The 16,471-nt window shown below is 38.8% G+C and overlaps 1 protein-coding gene across 6 annotated transcripts in view; it reads left to right on the forward strand.

Moving 5' to 3' along the window:
- The window catches only part of SCIN (scinderin), a 68,642-nt gene extending 56,412 nt beyond the window's left edge, over nt 1-12,230 (forward strand). For all 6 annotated transcript variants that reach the window (XM_088162306.1, XM_088162328.1, XM_088162317.1 and 3 more), the window contains 10 exons: nt 704-792; nt 992-1,207; nt 2,318-2,439; nt 2,675-2,765; nt 5,178-5,348; nt 5,765-5,942; nt 6,401-6,522; nt 8,177-8,254; nt 9,540-9,600; nt 10,554-12,230. In XM_088162306.1, the coding sequence (XP_088018432.1) occupies nt 704-792; nt 992-1,207; nt 2,318-2,439; nt 2,675-2,765; nt 5,178-5,348; nt 5,765-5,942; nt 6,401-6,522; nt 8,177-8,254; nt 9,540-9,600; nt 10,554-10,687 (1,262 nt within the window). In that variant the 3' untranslated portion in view covers nt 10,688-12,230. The remainder of the gene's footprint in view (nt 1-703; nt 793-991; nt 1,208-2,317; nt 2,440-2,674; nt 2,766-5,177; nt 5,349-5,764; nt 5,943-6,400; nt 6,523-8,176; nt 8,255-9,539; nt 9,601-10,553) is intronic.
- The last annotated feature ends 4,241 nt before the right edge of the window (nt 12,231-16,471 follow it).

Raw genomic sequence — 16,471 nt, forward strand, 5'->3', positions numbered from 1 at the left:
ATCTTCAGGCCACTAAACTGAGAAGTGTGAATTACTTCGGTAATGGTATTATTCAAAATGGGATACAAATGAATACCTTTTCAGAGCACCTGATTAGACTGTGAGGGCTTTGGAATGCAGCCTGCTGGGACACAGACCCTCTAGACAGTGTCAATCCCACAGAGACTTCCAGAGATATCTAACGCTGAGCAAGGCTGAACAAGGAGCAGTGGCTAGGGAAATGGATAAATTGCAAAGCCCAGCCAGACAAAACAGGCGTTTCTTTTACTCTTTTGCATTGCCTGAAGAAGTGGAGGCAGTTCGGCTTTATTGACCGTATTGCAGCCCAGCAAAGGAAGGGTCAGAGAAAAGACCCAGGGTACCTTGAGCCAAGCAGGTGTTATTAACCAGTTTTTATTTTTGTAGAAACATGAAGTAAAATAAAATGTCCCCTTTTTCTCTCTTTCTCCTCTTTCTTTCTTTTTTTTTTTCTTCTTCTTCTTTTTCTTCTTTAAATTAACTGTTTTCAAAGCTACTAAAGTACTGTTTTGGCCATTCAGCTTCATGTGAATCTTCTTGCTCATGCAAAGTACAGCATTTGTGTTTGTTCAAGACTGTGAGGAGAACAACGTCAAAGAGAACCTGGCTGGAGGACTACTTGTTTTTGAAGGTTCTGTGAGCTTATTGCCCTTTCCCATGTACTGTTACCTTCTGTTTTAATCAGGCAAAGATGCTAATCTTCAAGAGAGAAGAGCTGCCATGAAGAATGCTGAACAATTCATTCAGCAGATGAATTATCCTGCCAACACACAGGTGCGATCTATTTATGGAGGTGATACCAGGAGAGCTTGAGCTCTGTTAAAGACATTGTTTTTAAGTCAGCAGAAAAAATATTTTCAAGGGCTTATAAGACATAACGGCAATATTTCACATATAATCTAGAGAAGTTTCTGTTTGAGTAACTGTGTCAGTTCTGTTTTCCTTCTGTTTCATGTGTCTTCCTTCATTTCAGATTCAAGTCCTTCCCGAAGGAGGGGAAACGCCAATGTTCAAACAGTTTTTCAAAGACTGGAAGGATAAAGATCAAAGCGATGGCTTTGGCAAAGTGTATGTCACAGAGAGAGTGGCTAAAATTGAGCAGGTTGAATTTGATGCTACCAAGTTACATGAGTGTCCACAAATGGCTGCCCAGCATAACATGATAGATGATGGTTCAGGAAAAGTAGAGGTAATTTTCATGTTGTTATAAATTTTATCTTATCTAACTAATGTATTCTGCTACTTGTAATGGGCTAAACTGCTACACTGTGTTTAATTTTTATAGTGCTGTTTAGATTAGCAGTATATTAGTGGAAGTGTTACTTCTAGCACCACAAAAGATACTTTGAAGTAGATGAATATCAGCTAAATGCTGGATTCTGTTCTTTTGGTGCTTATGAAAGATGTACTAGTCATCAAGAGAAATCAAAACCCAGAAATGTTACCCTTTCTACACAATACTAGTAAATATTTACTTTTAATATTATTCTTAGTCTAAAGGAAAAAACTTTAAGCTCATATCGGTTTGAAATCTAGAATGGGAAAACTTGCACTTGGAATCAGAAATCAGTTCTCTGTCTTTATGTAGGTACCCAGTCTGGTTTCTAGAGGAACCCTCTTTGTCCCTAGTGTATCTCTCAGGTAGCCTAGATTTGGAGAGAAAAAGATGATTGTACAGTCTTACTAGACTTCTCCATATCCCACTTCAGGACTATCTTTGGGCTATGCAGGGCTGGCATGGCATTGTATCAACATGGCCTGTTGAATGCAAATTGCATGCTGGGCTTCTGGAAGAAAAAGAAGGGATGAATACCTACAGTCTCATCAGCATATTTTCTAGGTTTATGACCTCACAATTGGGATGGTCCATAGGCTTGAGAAACCAATTGTTAGCTGAACTGGGCTGCAGTGAACAAAATAGGAAGAAATCTGCCTAACACCACATTATCTGACTGCAGTGTGCCTTTCTAAAATGATATGTTAGTTTTATGATGGATCATAATGTTGTGCCATGTCATATTGTCACCTTAAGGTGTTAAAGTTCAGCATGGCATTGTGAAGTGATCGTGTGGCAATAAAGCATCAAGACAAAGAGAAGTGTACTGCAGTCCCTTGTTGATGGTTGTCATTAATTCAGTGGACATAAGGTGTATTTACCTACTTTATGAAGAATCCTCCCTATTTCTATTCAATAACACTTGGGAACAGAAAGGACATTCAAGGGATAGGATAGTAAAATACTTTGTGAGGAGTCTTAGGACGAAGTTCAGCAATCTCCAATGATTTCCCTGTTTCCCAGATCTGGCGTGTGGAAAGCAGTGGCCGAGTTCCTGTGGGACCTGAGACATATGGACAGTTCTATGGGGGTGACTGTTACATTATCCTCTACACTTACCCTAAAGGGCAGATCATCTATACGTGGTATGTTTGGTTGCCTTTGTGCAACCTGCAGTATTATTATTTTATTTATTAATTATGTTATTATGTTAAAATTTTATTTATCCTGCAGTGGATATTATTTTATGTTGACTTTATGTCCTTTTGAGTAGAACATGTGTAAATGTTAGATCATTCACTGTGAGTTTGTTATACAGCACAAGCTCTGGGTTACTTTGAAGCTAAATTTAACCATTGTCTTTCTCTTTGTCTTCCTCAGGCAAGGAGCCCATGCTACAAAAGATGAACTGACTGCGTCGGCATTTCTGACTGTTCAGTTGGATCGGTCATTAAATGATCAGGCTGTGCAGGTTAGTGTATTTTGGGTAAAATCCAACAGAGCATGTGATATATGCGAATTTTGATGAGAATTGAAAGGAGGAGCTAGCATTTAAAGACAGGAAATGCCAATTGCTCAGGTCTGTATCAAGCCAAGCACCATGGTATCCTGTTAAATTTGTCAGAGATTGCCCATTTGAACTGTCCTTTCTGTATGCAGTTGTCCAAAAGAACAGAGAGATGCCAGAATCTAAAACTGCCTTTTCTTTCCTTTGATTTCCACTGTTTTAAAATTAGGTTTCAGTCCTGCAAAGACTCACAGACTCTGTGCATAGCCAGTGGAGACTGAATGATAAGACTGTCCCAGGGCAACTCACTCCAAACAGGAGTGTGACAAGTCAATAGCCCTGTGGGAGCTCCCCATCTCCTTTTGATTATGGAGGAAGTTGTGATACTTAGCTCAGACAAGACACTTGACTTTTAGAGGACCAGAACTGGGAGAACTGAAAGCCACATGAAAGACAGAAGAGGAAAGCCTGTTGGAATTGTGCAAAAGGATCTGACTTTTCCTTGCCTCAGTGAGGAACATAACTTGGGTTTTCCCGTCCCATAGTGCTTGCAGCGCCATGAAAGCAGGATACACATCCTCAAATGCAGAAATAGGGTGTGCAAAGCAAGGCACAGGACATTAGCAACTAAAGGGTGTGAGTAGACAAGCTAGTCCTTAGCTTGACAGGGTGTGCTCCTTATATCACTACTGAGAAGTGGGGGATAGGTGAAGACCTGAGAGGTCTTTTTTCACAGAAAAGCTCGAGCTGTAAGATGACAAGGGATAGGCAGCAGGAGATAATTCTGTGATTCCTATTTTTTAATTACAAAAGCAAAAGGCTTCCCTGACCGACCAGTTCAGATGGCAGCTCATACTTTTAGCCACTAATCAGTTATGATTTCTGATTGAAATTACATTAAGGGAGGATTAGAACACGTTTAGGTAACTACTGCTTGAAATATTCCTAACATGTGCTCTATATTTGGACTGTGTCCAGTACAATGTGGTCCTGCCTCATACTTAAGACCGATATTAATCTTAAAGTAACAACAATATTATTACTATTGTTAACAATATTATTACTGCAATTGTAAGGTGCTTAAAAAGTCTTTTTATTAAAGCTGAAGGAGATCCATGTCACTCCAGTAGATGTGATACATAAAAGTACTTTCAGCCTGCAATAAGTTTAGGAATATATGTAAACATATACATATGTACCTATATATGTAGGTGTGCATTTTTATTCAACAGATAGAATATATTACCTGTGCCTAACATCTCTATCAGCAGTATTTGGAAGCTTTACGTGTGCTATTTTGTGTGGTCACTAGATGGCACGACAGTACAAATGACTACTAGAACGTTGGGCTTGCAAGAATATGTTTCACTGTGCTGTTTGTGTGATTTGGGGGTTTTTGAGTTTGGGTTATTGTTTTTTGTGTCTTTTTTGTAGTTTGAGGGTTTTTTCCCCCCCATTTTCAAAATCCTGCTGCAGTGTGTCCCTTAGAAATGTATGTGTCCTAGGTTATCTTTACCAGACGACTGTAGCAGTCTGTCTACCTGTGAAATAAGTAAAAGCACCTGCTTCTGCCCAGCTGCAGCTGCCCCTCTGGACACCCCAGCACTCAGCTGTCCCAAGCCTCACTGAGGGCTATCCAGTTCTCCTACATTGCTGTCTACACAGTATGTCTCATTCCCTTTTTTCCTTTTCTTTCTCGGAATGAAAGGCAGGGACTTGAAGACCTCTATCTTGGCCAATGGTACTGTTATAAAGGAAAATTAAATTGTAGCATACAAATAACTTTTATCATACATTAAGCTAAAACTAGTCATTCTTCATAGTGCAATGTGGTTTTTTTAGATGGCAGTAGCATCTTTTACATCTGTAATGGAAATTCATTTTAGTCATTCATGTTATCCTCTGGATGAAAAATGTATGCTATTCTTTTTCATCCTTTTGCAGATAAAACACATATAGAAATTATTAATAAAATGAACAACCATTCTCTTCAACTTAAATACAGGGCACCTAAACTTCCAAGACAGTTTTTCAGGAGAATTAAGTCATTCTATAAAACACTGTGAAATGACAGCTCTTTTGAAAATTAGTGATTTTTTTATTACAGTAGATAGCAGCCATTTTAATCAGCTAAATATGGTGTTAGAAGTTTGAATCTTTTCTATATGTCACCGTGATTGACAAAAAAAATCTCTCAAATGCTCTAACTCTGTATGTCTGGAACTATATTTTTAGACCCTTTCAGCTTGCCATTTCTCGTTTTTGCTAACATACTTAGCCTTGTTGGCTAAGATCCCCTAAGCTATTCAGCAAAGACCAAAAATAACCACTTGTGTCCTTTTGTTTCTTTTATTGCATTTCTTTACCTATGTACAGATCCGAGTCAGTCAAGGCAAAGAGCCTGCACATTTGCTGAGCTTGTTCAAAAACAAACCACTTATAATCTACAAGGATGGGACATCCAAGAAGGAAGGTCAGAAACCTGCTCCACCAACACGACTCTTCCAAATCCGCAGGAACCTAGCAGCCATTACTAGGATTGCAGAGGTAAGGTCACCTGCTAGGTAAACCAGCCATTCCCAGTGTGAAATGATAGAGCTGCCATGAGCTTTTCTAATCTTTTTGGGTAGTCATATCTAGTAGGAACACATAACTCCAAATCCAGTCCACTGTTCTATTTGATCATCATTCAGAGGAACTGTAAGAATACACACAGTGAACGTTCAGTTGACAAAGAATAGACAAGAAGTCAGCAACCCCTATGAAATGGCCTTTCCTACTGCAAACAGCCCTAAGTTTTACCCTGCAAGTCCTAAATCCTTCTCTAATTTGTATCAATATAAAACTAGGGAAGAGCTGAAGACCAAAAGCATAGCAGATTAACATGTCTACACATTTTATATAAACATGCAAAATAGTAATTACATTATTTGAAGAATAAAACAATTTATTTTTTAATCTAGGTTGATGTCGATGCAGTGTCACTAAACTCTAATGATGTCTTTGTTCTGAAACTGCCAAACAACTCTGGCTACACATGGGTAGGAAAAGGAGCAAGTAAAGAAGAGGAACAAGGAGCTCAGTACATTGCCAGTGTTCTCAAATGCCAGACCACTAAGATTAATGAAGGCCAGGAACCAGGTTCGTATGAGGCCACATGGCTGCTAATAGTCAGCTGAGAATACACAGCACTGCATGGAGACAGTAGGTTTAGATTAGATATTAGGAAAAAATTCTTTACTTTGAGGGTGGTGAGGCACTGGAACAGGTTGCCTAGAGAAGTGGACACCTCATCCCTGGAAGTGTTTAAGGAGGGGTTGGATGGAGCTCTGTGCAGCCTGGTGTACTGAAAGGTGTCCCTGCCCATGGCAGGGGCATTGGAACTAGATGATCTTTAAGGTCCTTTCCAACTCAGGCCATTCTACAATTCTATGATTCTTTCTAGGTATGCAACTGATACTGGTATTTTGACACCACAAGAAAACATATTCATCTTTGAGACAGCAAACAGATTGGTTGGGGGTTTCTGAAACACTAACAAGCTAAAGCATCAAATGTTTAATCAGCTGGTGAATAAATTATATATTATATTATTTTAGAGGAATTCTGGAAAGCACTTGGAGGTAAAAAACAATACCAGACTTCATCACAACTCTTGACAAATGCTGAAGATCATCCCCCTCGCTTGTATGGTTGTTCTAATAAGACAGGCAGATTTATTGTGAGTATATGATGGATACTTTCTGTTTAATTATATAGTTTCTTGTATATTTTGCCTTGGAAATCAGTGGCCATTAAATGAATTTGGGGATCTGGCTTAGTTAGACAGGCTTGGCCAAAACTAGAGAGTGGACATTTGATGCTTTAAACTATCCAAATGTGATGGATGAAAAGAATAATTAATACTGCAGAAGTTTGCATCCAGAGCCTGCTCCAGCCTGGCTTGCAGATGCAAAAAGATAAGGCATTTTCCCAGTCAAAAGCAATTTAATTCTTGCAGAGCATCACCAGATTGCCATCAATTTGTTGAGAAAGAGCAGGTCAGTGCCTTGCACCTTACGTGTTTGACAGTGGTGGTGAGGAAAAGAAATGCTGCTTGCCAAAAATCCCTAGCAGTCTGAAATTTTCCATAGAGATTTAAGATGTGTAATTATGCCTTTAAGGTATTGGCTTCTGCTCAAGGAGGCAGGAAAACCTACTTCCGTGGCAGAAAAACCCAGAGCTATGCACTGGGTATTAAGTCTGTGATTCAGGCTTAATTACTTACCGTATTCTGGGAGGGCAATGCTGTGTCACCAGTTGGCAAGAACACACTCATTTTTAGGTAGGGGACATAGCTGGCAGTCTCCTTGAGGCACAGCACAGTCATTTGGAGAGGGATAAAACAATTAGGATCCTTTAATAAGGACTTTAAAATCTTTTGAGAGTAGGAAAGTGTATTCTTCTAACAAGCTTCTAAAATACTCCTGGGAAATACAGTAATAGGAACCAACCTCTCTGCAGTAGTCTGCTGGGAGCTATGGACTTCGTTTTTATTTTAAATTCCCCCCAAATTCTGTGAAATCCCCTCTTTTCTGTAGCATTTCTCTAGTAACTGAGTCACCACCATTAGAGGTCCCAGAAGAGGCAGGTGAGACCACTCTGACCTTCTGGCAGCTGTAAAACAGGGTGGGGATAAGGAATGTTTTTTTTCACCATCTGCTTATCGTCCCTTTAGCACTCCTACATGACCGCACATAGCCAAACCCTTGACAATCCTTTAAAAGTAGGAACCATTAGTTACATTATTCTCTCTTCTCATACAGAATAATATTAAACTGCCTTTCTATCTTCCTGCACATCCCTGAAAGAAGCAAGCAGTCTTCCTTTTCTTTGGGGATTAATCCACAATGGCTTAGTCAACTGTAATGTCCCATTGTCAAGTGACTGGGAAGCTTGGTTGGGTGTGTATTTCATCTCTGAACTCACCACTGCAAACCAAAGCAGTTTCTTTTCCTAATTAATGAATGTTAACTTCACTAATGTATGAGCTGATATCAGCTTGGTTGATTCAAATTTCCCTGTCTCCTTCTTCTGGCAGACCTCAGTCCCAACTTAACAGTAGTCAACAATTATAATGTAGATCTTTGCCTCTCCTGAGGATACCTTACCAATTCTGAAAAACTGAGAGCTGATTTTATAGGATTTGTTTCGTTTCAGAGAAACACCCTTACCACATTCATCAAATCAGTTGAGGGTTTGATCCTTTAGGAGCCAAAAGAATTGTTCATCTGCCTCTGCTCTTAACATTATAAAAATAGGTTAGGTCTTTGCAAAATTGTATGTCTTGATAAATCATTAAAAAAAATACCCTCAAAACATATTATCATTTCTAGATTGAAGAGGTCCCAGGAGAATTCACTCAGGATGATTTGGCTGAAGACGATGTCATGTTGCTGGATGCTTGGGAGCAGGTGAGCTGTGACCACTGCTTTCTGTGATAACAAGGATAATTCATTCTTAATCACGTAGTTTGTGAGATGGGAGGAACAATCACCTTGACAGAAGGGAAGCAATTTTGTTTTCTTTAAATTATACCTAAAGGAGCTATACTTTTTTAGCTATATGATGTGCTGGTTTTCACACATTCAATTGAATTTGCAAGCATAATGTGAGACCATGGCAGGCACTTCTTATTTAAACCAATGGAAGCTGCGAGGGAATAAGCTCCAGCAGTGTTCTGGAAAGGTTCTCAATAGTGTTCTTGACTTTTTCACAAAAATTTATTAATTTTTTAAAAAGTTTTTGCATTAAATGTATTTAGAATCCACTAAATCCTTGTAGCAGGAACCATCTACAAAAAAGTCCTAGTGGAGAAAGGACCAACACTAAATAGACACAAAAATTTCTTCATACTCGAAAGTGAATGGAGGGTGACAGAAATAATCTCCATCATTGCCCAGTTCATTGAAAACTGAAAATGTGGATAGATTTTTGAATGACAGGCAAATTCACTGCAGAGTTAAAGAACACATCTATTTCTTACAGTATATTCTCTCTACCCTTCCTCTCTTTTTGGAGGGAAAGAGGAGAAGGCCCACGCCCTGTTGGTATTCTCAATCTAACCTTCAAGGAACAAAAGAGTGAGATTTTGGGAAATAAGAAGGAATGTCCATGGTTCATGTCAAAAGGAGTGATGGGGGATGGTGAGGAAGGGCTGGATGGAAAGTAGTTGGGAAATACCAACCCAGATAAGAAGTCCTGGGAATGTAGCTGGTTTCCAGGCAAATCCTGGAGAGAAAAAAAGGTGTGTGGGGGATTGCAGATCAAGGCTCTGGTTGTTGGGTTTTTCAGTTGTCTGTATAGCAGTCACCCAGGGTAGCACATACCACAGGGCACAAATGTTGATGTACACACAGAGCTCAAATCAGAGACAGTATTTCTACCTACACCCAAAGAGCAATTTCCTTGTAAAAGTGTAAAAGATACCTATGGAAAAGTTAGAGATCCTTTCATCAGAATGAATAAAGGTCTGGTCTTACAGTATCATAGAGAGCAGTTGAGATTTCAGAGGGCATAACTACACTTTCTCACAAGGGAGAAAAAAACACCAGTTGTGGTTTGTGAGAGCTCTGTATCTCTGCAGTCTTTTCATAGCATGTATTCTTTCTCCTAGAGGAATCGACTATTTTGTACTCTACCAGCTGTACACAACATCCTTGTAACACCAGGGGACTTATTTCTTTCCTCTCTTTTCAGGTTTTCATCTGGATTGGGAAGGACGCTAATGAAACTGAGCGACAGGAATCTGTTAAATCAGGTAAATCAAATCAATTTGGCAGATTTCTCTGTGAAGTAGCATCAATATTACTTAACAAAGGGGAAAATACGATGTAGAAGAAATCTCGTTATGTTTACAATGTCTCAAAGTGTTACTGAGCTTATTGGGATTTAATACAGGAGATGAATATTTTTACCTTTAAATGTGCTTTAAAACTCTGTAAGTTTATGAAGGATAAAATTAATACAGATAGCATTATTGGGCTGCAGAGCTTTTAAAGTAATATGTAGGAGAGGCCTGTGGAAAGTAACTGCACTGAAAAGAGAAGGAATTTTAAAGGAGGCACCTACTGATCTGCACCCTCAATAACATACACAGAGAAAAGATTGCCAGCAAGTCCTTATAGTACCACCCTTCACTAAGTTAAATTTGTAGGAGGAAATTCCAATTATAGAACAAACAGAACAAATCAAGACAACTTAGGTGGCATGTACCTCCTTGAAAAGTCATGTGTCATGCCTGGTGTGACTTAATACAGCTGAGCTATTCAGGCAAAGTTCATGCTGAAAACCTTTGTATGTGTTTCCCTGGAGCAGCTAGGGTTACCTGGCTGTGTTTCCATATGTATTGATGTCATGTTGAGATCTCAAGAAAAACCACACTCACTTGCTTTTACATGAACAAAATGGGAACGAAGCTTGTGCATCCTCACAGCACCAGCAAATGCTTTCTCCTGTTTAAGAGCCAAAACCCAGCTGTATGGCAACAAACTGCTCAGAAAAGCAATCCCTCTGTTTTAACTTGATGGAAAATTCCTTCACTGCCAACTGGGAAAAATCAGCCTTTACCTGATCATCTCATTGCCTTTGAAATAATTAATTCAATACTGTATTATAGCAGCCCTATGTTCTTTCACTATGGCTTTTAATGTATTTTTTATACCAAAGGAATGAACTAATATATTCCATGTTTTATTTCCTCTCTGTTTTTAGCCAAACGCTATATTGAAACAGATCCTTCTGGCAGAGATAAGGGAACTCCCATTGTAATTGTGAAGCAAGGGTATGAACCCCCCACATTCACTGGCTGGTTCCTGGCTTGGGACTCAAACAAATGGAAGAACTGATCTCTCCAAGGAGACTCCAGCTTCAAGCCAAAGAATGATCAGAGCCCAGCTACTTTCTATTATTTTTATGCATAAGCTTATGCAACAATACGATGCATCTGTTGTTACACTTTCCTGAGCTTTGATGTATTTCTGTGAATAACCTAGAAATTCTTAGTGCTGGAAAGGATAAATGAGAATTTGAAACTGGCCAAATGGGGTGAGTGGGGCTTTTCTAGTAGTAAATACAGAAAGTACTACCAATCTTTAATCTTAAAAGAAAGAAATACATTTTCTTTAATCTACTGAATCTTTAAAGAGAAGCTGTGGATAAGTTTATTTTAATGTGCTAAAATGGACCAAATTCTCTCATCACTTAAAAATCCAAATTAATTCCACAGAAATTCCTTCAGATTAAGGTCAAGATAATACTGTGCAGAATTTGGCCTGATAGAGGAATAAAACTATGCATTACAAGGAAAGGACTGAACCTGATTTAGTTACTAGGCCCACATATTGCTACACTCATTGAAAATTTCAGATAATGTCTGATCCACAGTGGGTGTTGTGGCTCACAGGGGGCAAATAATGGATGGATATTTGGAGAAAGCTGTGCTTAACATGTTTATTTACCCTGTTAATACCTATATGTGTGGAGCTTTATACTGAATACTGTCAGAAAATGAAATCGACAAAGGTTTTTTTGAGGGACTGTCTAGCATATTGTAATGAATTCTGTTAGATTTATCTCTGAACCAGCTCCACCAGGTCTTTTTAACTACAGCTTTTAAACACATTGTAGTGCACTAGTGCTTTGAAGTGGAAGCAGAAGTAACAGCTTTGAAAACACATACTCTGCCTTAACCAGATTGCTCTCAAGCCATACTTCACCTCAGTTGCCTTACTCAGCAGTACTCACTTCTTCAGCATGCAGACTGTTCACCTTGTCAGGTGCAGGATGTCTTTCTAATTTTCTGTGCAGGTGTTAGACAAATATCAAGTGCAACAAAAACGAGGAAACCCCTGGTTTCAGTAGCATTTCTGGGAATTTGGAATGTGAGTATGCACCATAGAATATGGCCTTCTCTTTTTCTCTCAGGAACACTTACTTGAGCTTTTTTTAATTCTGGTGAATTTAAAAGTACGTTTTCAAAGTGGCTTTTATTTGTAACTTAGCCAGAAGTGGGAAAACTTCTTTCAAATCTTTAGCACTACTTTGATCACTTATCTAGTAATGCTTGTTTTAAACAACAATTTGTACAGCTGTAAGTCATACCGATGTGGCTTTTTATTGACAGCATTTCAGCAGCTTTATTATTCTTGTAAGTTAGGTTGGAAAGTGAAATTTTAGACATTTTTGTATTTTTTTAACATGCTTGGGATTTTGAATCAGGGTAATGCAAAAGTGTGAATTTAGTCTGAGCTCATAATACCAATGACAAAAGAGTTGTGAAGCTAAGAGATTAATTATAGGAGTTAGCTTTAAACATTTGTTTAAAGATCTGCTAATATAGCTGGGCTGTATCTGAATGTAATTTCATTTAAAATAAAGTTACAAAAATTAGTATTCTGTATGCCAAGCTGATCTTCCTCTCTGACATATTGTAGGACAGTGCTTCCACTGGCATCTAGCAAGACTTCCTGAAAACCTAAGTAGGTACTTTCTTTTTAAAAGGACAGTGCAGTGAGAAGTTACTTGTTTTGACTTCAGTGCCGTTTTACCCAATGGAAGCTGAACTCTTCTCAAGGACTTGACAGTTACAAACCCAAGTGAAAATCAAAGAACTGTGTGCTTATTAGGTTATTTTCATCTTTAAGAAAAAACACCATTGTTATTAATCAAATTCTCTGGCTTTATAACTTTTTGCTTGCAAAAATAATTGAGTACAGAAATAACTACTTTATAAAATAGGAGGAAATAGGTTTATGTTTGTTTTTAAAGGATACATCTTGCTTTTTATTTGTGAGACTAGATAAGATGTCCTTCTGCTGGAAGGAGCACAAAGACCTTTTCAATGCCTCAGCCACTGAGCAGCCTGTAATTATCTGATTGTCGTCCTCAACACATACATATGATTCTTCTCATTTTTAAAAAATAACAGTTATAGTGGCTTCTGAGCCAAGGGTTAGACAAGATTTGTCCTTCTTGTACATAAATATCTTCCGGGACACTGAGGGCTCTGAACTGGCACAGTTTGCTAGCATATTCTCCAGCACTGTGAAAGCCTCTTTTCAGTTCCCTCACACAAGACAGAGGAGCTTTTGTGGTCTCCTGGCCTGGGCTTTTGAGTTTGTAATACATTGTTCTGGCATGTTGATTACTGATGTTGAGAAGAGCATTGAGATCTCATAAGGGAACAGTGTTCTCCACTGGGCTTTAAGCACAACAGCTGCTAGCAACATTGTTCTTGGGTTTACTTGCCAGTGAGGAAGTTTATTTTTCATACGTATATGCACAGTACACACAAAGATGTATTTCTTTCTCTCAAGAAGAATGAGAAGGAGGGAGGACAGACAGGATGGTCTGTAAGTGCTTGGAAATGTCAAAGATTAAGCTGTTTTAAAGAAAATATTTAAGCACCTAACTTTATGAATACACATATCAAATCTGCCTTGTTTTCATAATAGAAAAAAATTGCAGATCTGTATGCAGTCAAGTTCAATCAAGAATAAGCTTTGTCTTACAGTATTATCACACAGTAATAGTATGTTCACTCTACTTGTAATGGCAAAATTAGACCCCGATTTAGGAGTTTCATTATGCTACTACCAAACAGAAAGCATTCATGTTCTATTGGTTGTAAACACAGCATCATTTTTCATCTTTATTTCATTGCAACAGAAAGGTGTTAGGAATCCTTAGAACTAACAGGACATCACAGTACTATGTAGTATTTATATTACATAAAATTCCATGATCTTAGAGTATAACTACAGATTATGCATAGGACAGGAGTCGGCTTCTGGAATTGCTGCTCTAAATACCCATTTTGACCGTAGCATATAGTGCTATATAGAATTAGATCTGCTGTAAATGATTACATTAAATGCAGCTAAATTCAATTGAATGGTTTGATCTCTTGCCAGTGCAGACTCACACAGGCTTCAACTGCAGCAAGAAAATGCTCGTGATGGGAGATGGTAGACAGTAGGATTATATTACTCTCTCACAGGAGAACTGAGGAATCATACAGAAAATGTTTTGCTTACTAGACTGTAGCAGGAGATGCTCTCAGACATCTTTAGACATCTTTACAGGCTACAGGAACGTTTCTTGTTAAGTACTTTGTAATCTTCCTGTAGTCTTCATTTTTACTGAATGTAAAAGAATTAAAAAGAAAAAATTGGCCCAAACAAGGCTATTCTTTTCCATGGACTGAAATTCTTCTTCAGAGTTGACTTCTCTATAGAAAAGCTTCAGAAAACAACTTCAAACTTTGCTTTAGGATAGAACTGCTTCAGCAGCATCTCACTGAAGTTCTGCCTTTATGGCTTAATTGAGCCAAATGCAAGTATATAATCCAAAAACTTATTATCTAATAAAGCTAGAGCTAGATAATACTTTGCTGTGCTGACTCTACAAGTCCTTGCATTTTCTTTTATAAAGACAATAATTCTGTCTTTAGATAAAGAAATAATACACTTTTCCCGTCTTATGGCTAGGAGTTTTTGATGCTAAAATCAAAGGAACTTCTGAAAACACAATCAGATCTTTAATCTACTATAGGTCCTTAATGTCTAATTAAATCCTCTCTTGACTGGCCTAAAGTTACTTTGACCTTCTCTGCCTGTTAGTCCATTACCTTATGCTAAAAATGCAAATACTACACTCACCTCAATTAAAGCTTCCAAGGTGCAAGGAAGAGAAGGGCTGGCCACTGGGAACTGGGAGGCCCACCATGGCATAAAATTAACAAATTATTATTTTGGCCCTTCTCCCTCTGCTCGTCATTTTCCTATTCACATGAAAACATATTTGCATTGCAGGGGAAAAAAATTGCCCCTACAGAACAGAATATATAAATGATTTTTAAATAATAGCAGACAGAGTTAATCCAGAGTAGCAAGCAGAAGGTGAAACAGTCTATATCAGGCTTCTTCCTAAACACATCCACACTTCCACCCTGTGAGTGTTCTCTCCTCAAAGGGTTGCTATGAGTGTACTGGGAACCACAACACTGTACATTTTACCACCTTTACTCAGTCAGCAGTGAAATTTGGGCCTCCGTGCACATGAAATGAAAGCATCAAGTGAAAGCATTGATTTTTATTGTTTGTTAGACTGCAGATCATTGCGTCAAAAATTAGCTGCATGGAGGCAAGCAGGGGAGACTGCAACAATCTAAACAGTATCCTGCTGAAAGGCTCAGAGACACACGTTTGCTTTTGCAGTAAGAATGATTTGATTATTTTTAAAAAGCCTCTTGACTGGTGCTAGAAGAGCACAGCTCTCTTTGCTGCTCTTCGACAGATATCGCAGAGGTGACTCAGGGTAATTTACCAGCATTTGGCAATACTAACATCAAGGCTGGATGCAATCAGGTGAGTTTCGTATCATTTGCCCAACAGTTCGCCATGCTTTGTGTTGTCTGATACCCTTGCTACGGAACAAGCAGCTACAGAAACAATTGTGATTACAATAAACCACTGATTGGAAGATTACAAATTTCCCTCGAGGCACAGATTTTCACAGAGGTGGCTCAGAAAGGTCACAGGTTTCCTGTAGTGGGCGTTGCAGCACATCAGAGTCCCCAGCCGGCTGAGTGGACTGTAGATACCTCTAATCAAAAATTGTTGTCCTTCCCAACACTAACCAGCTATTCTCCTACTGTACTTGGGTAAGTGGCAGTGAATGTCCTACCAGCAAGAACAGACAAAATGCCCACTCTAGCAATCCCTACTCTCTTTCTAGATCGGCCCAGGCAGCCTTCTGCTGCCAGATTCTGTCCCATACTAGCATTTGCAGATGCATTTCAGCATCCAAATAATCCCAAGTGTGAATTCCCGAAGCTCAAAGTAATCTTTTTTTAAGATTGTGTGAGGAAAGGTAATGAAAAGTCGTCTGATATTCAAAGCAGCAAACGGGGATTCTGGTACCTGTATTTCCTGTTGTCTGTGTGAAGTGAATCACTGAATTTCAGTCCTGTTCTCTGCCTATTAAATGAGGATTTCCTCAATCCTTTCTCTGTTTATTTAAGCTGCTCTGTCTCTTACCATGTGTTTGTACAGTGCTTGACCTAGTCAAGTCACTTCTCAACACTGTCATCTTGTAGGTACTGCTCATAATCCAGACAGCTGCCTGGGTTATTGGTGCCAGGCTGCTCAGACCTGCTCAGAGCAGGATTAGACAAGATGAGTGCCATGCCTCAGAGACCTGCTGAAGAATGCATGCAGTTCCACCAGCCATGGCATTAGGGCAACAAAGGAAGGGCAGAGGCCCACTCAACTGAGAAGTAAAGCTTTTATGTTATAACACAATAAAAGTTAAAATAGATCTCTCACCCTCACCTCTTCAGCCTTGACATTCCATGAAAGCTGTAACTATGGGTGTATCTGCATCAGGTCCATAAAAATTCCTCTCCAGGTTGGGAGCAACTGCTCTGGGGATTATAAGTATGAAGGCAAGATAAGGCTCTGTTGTGTTTATAAAGAAATAGCAAAATCTTCAGGTGCTTCTTTACTTCAATTTGGAGAATGAAAAGATTTGCTTTTGAAAGGGATGGCATGTTGTTAAAGACATAAGGCCTTTCTGCAGTACAGCTAATTTTGTTTCTGGCAAGTGTTGTTTTGTAGTTGACTTAAGGA

The sequence above is a fragment of the Sturnus vulgaris genome, chromosome 1 (genome assembly GCF_052056855.1).
Source record: "Sturnus vulgaris isolate bStuVul1 chromosome 1, bStuVul1.hap1, whole genome shotgun sequence".
Taxonomy (NCBI): Eukaryota; Metazoa; Chordata; class Aves; order Passeriformes; family Sturnidae; genus Sturnus; species Sturnus vulgaris.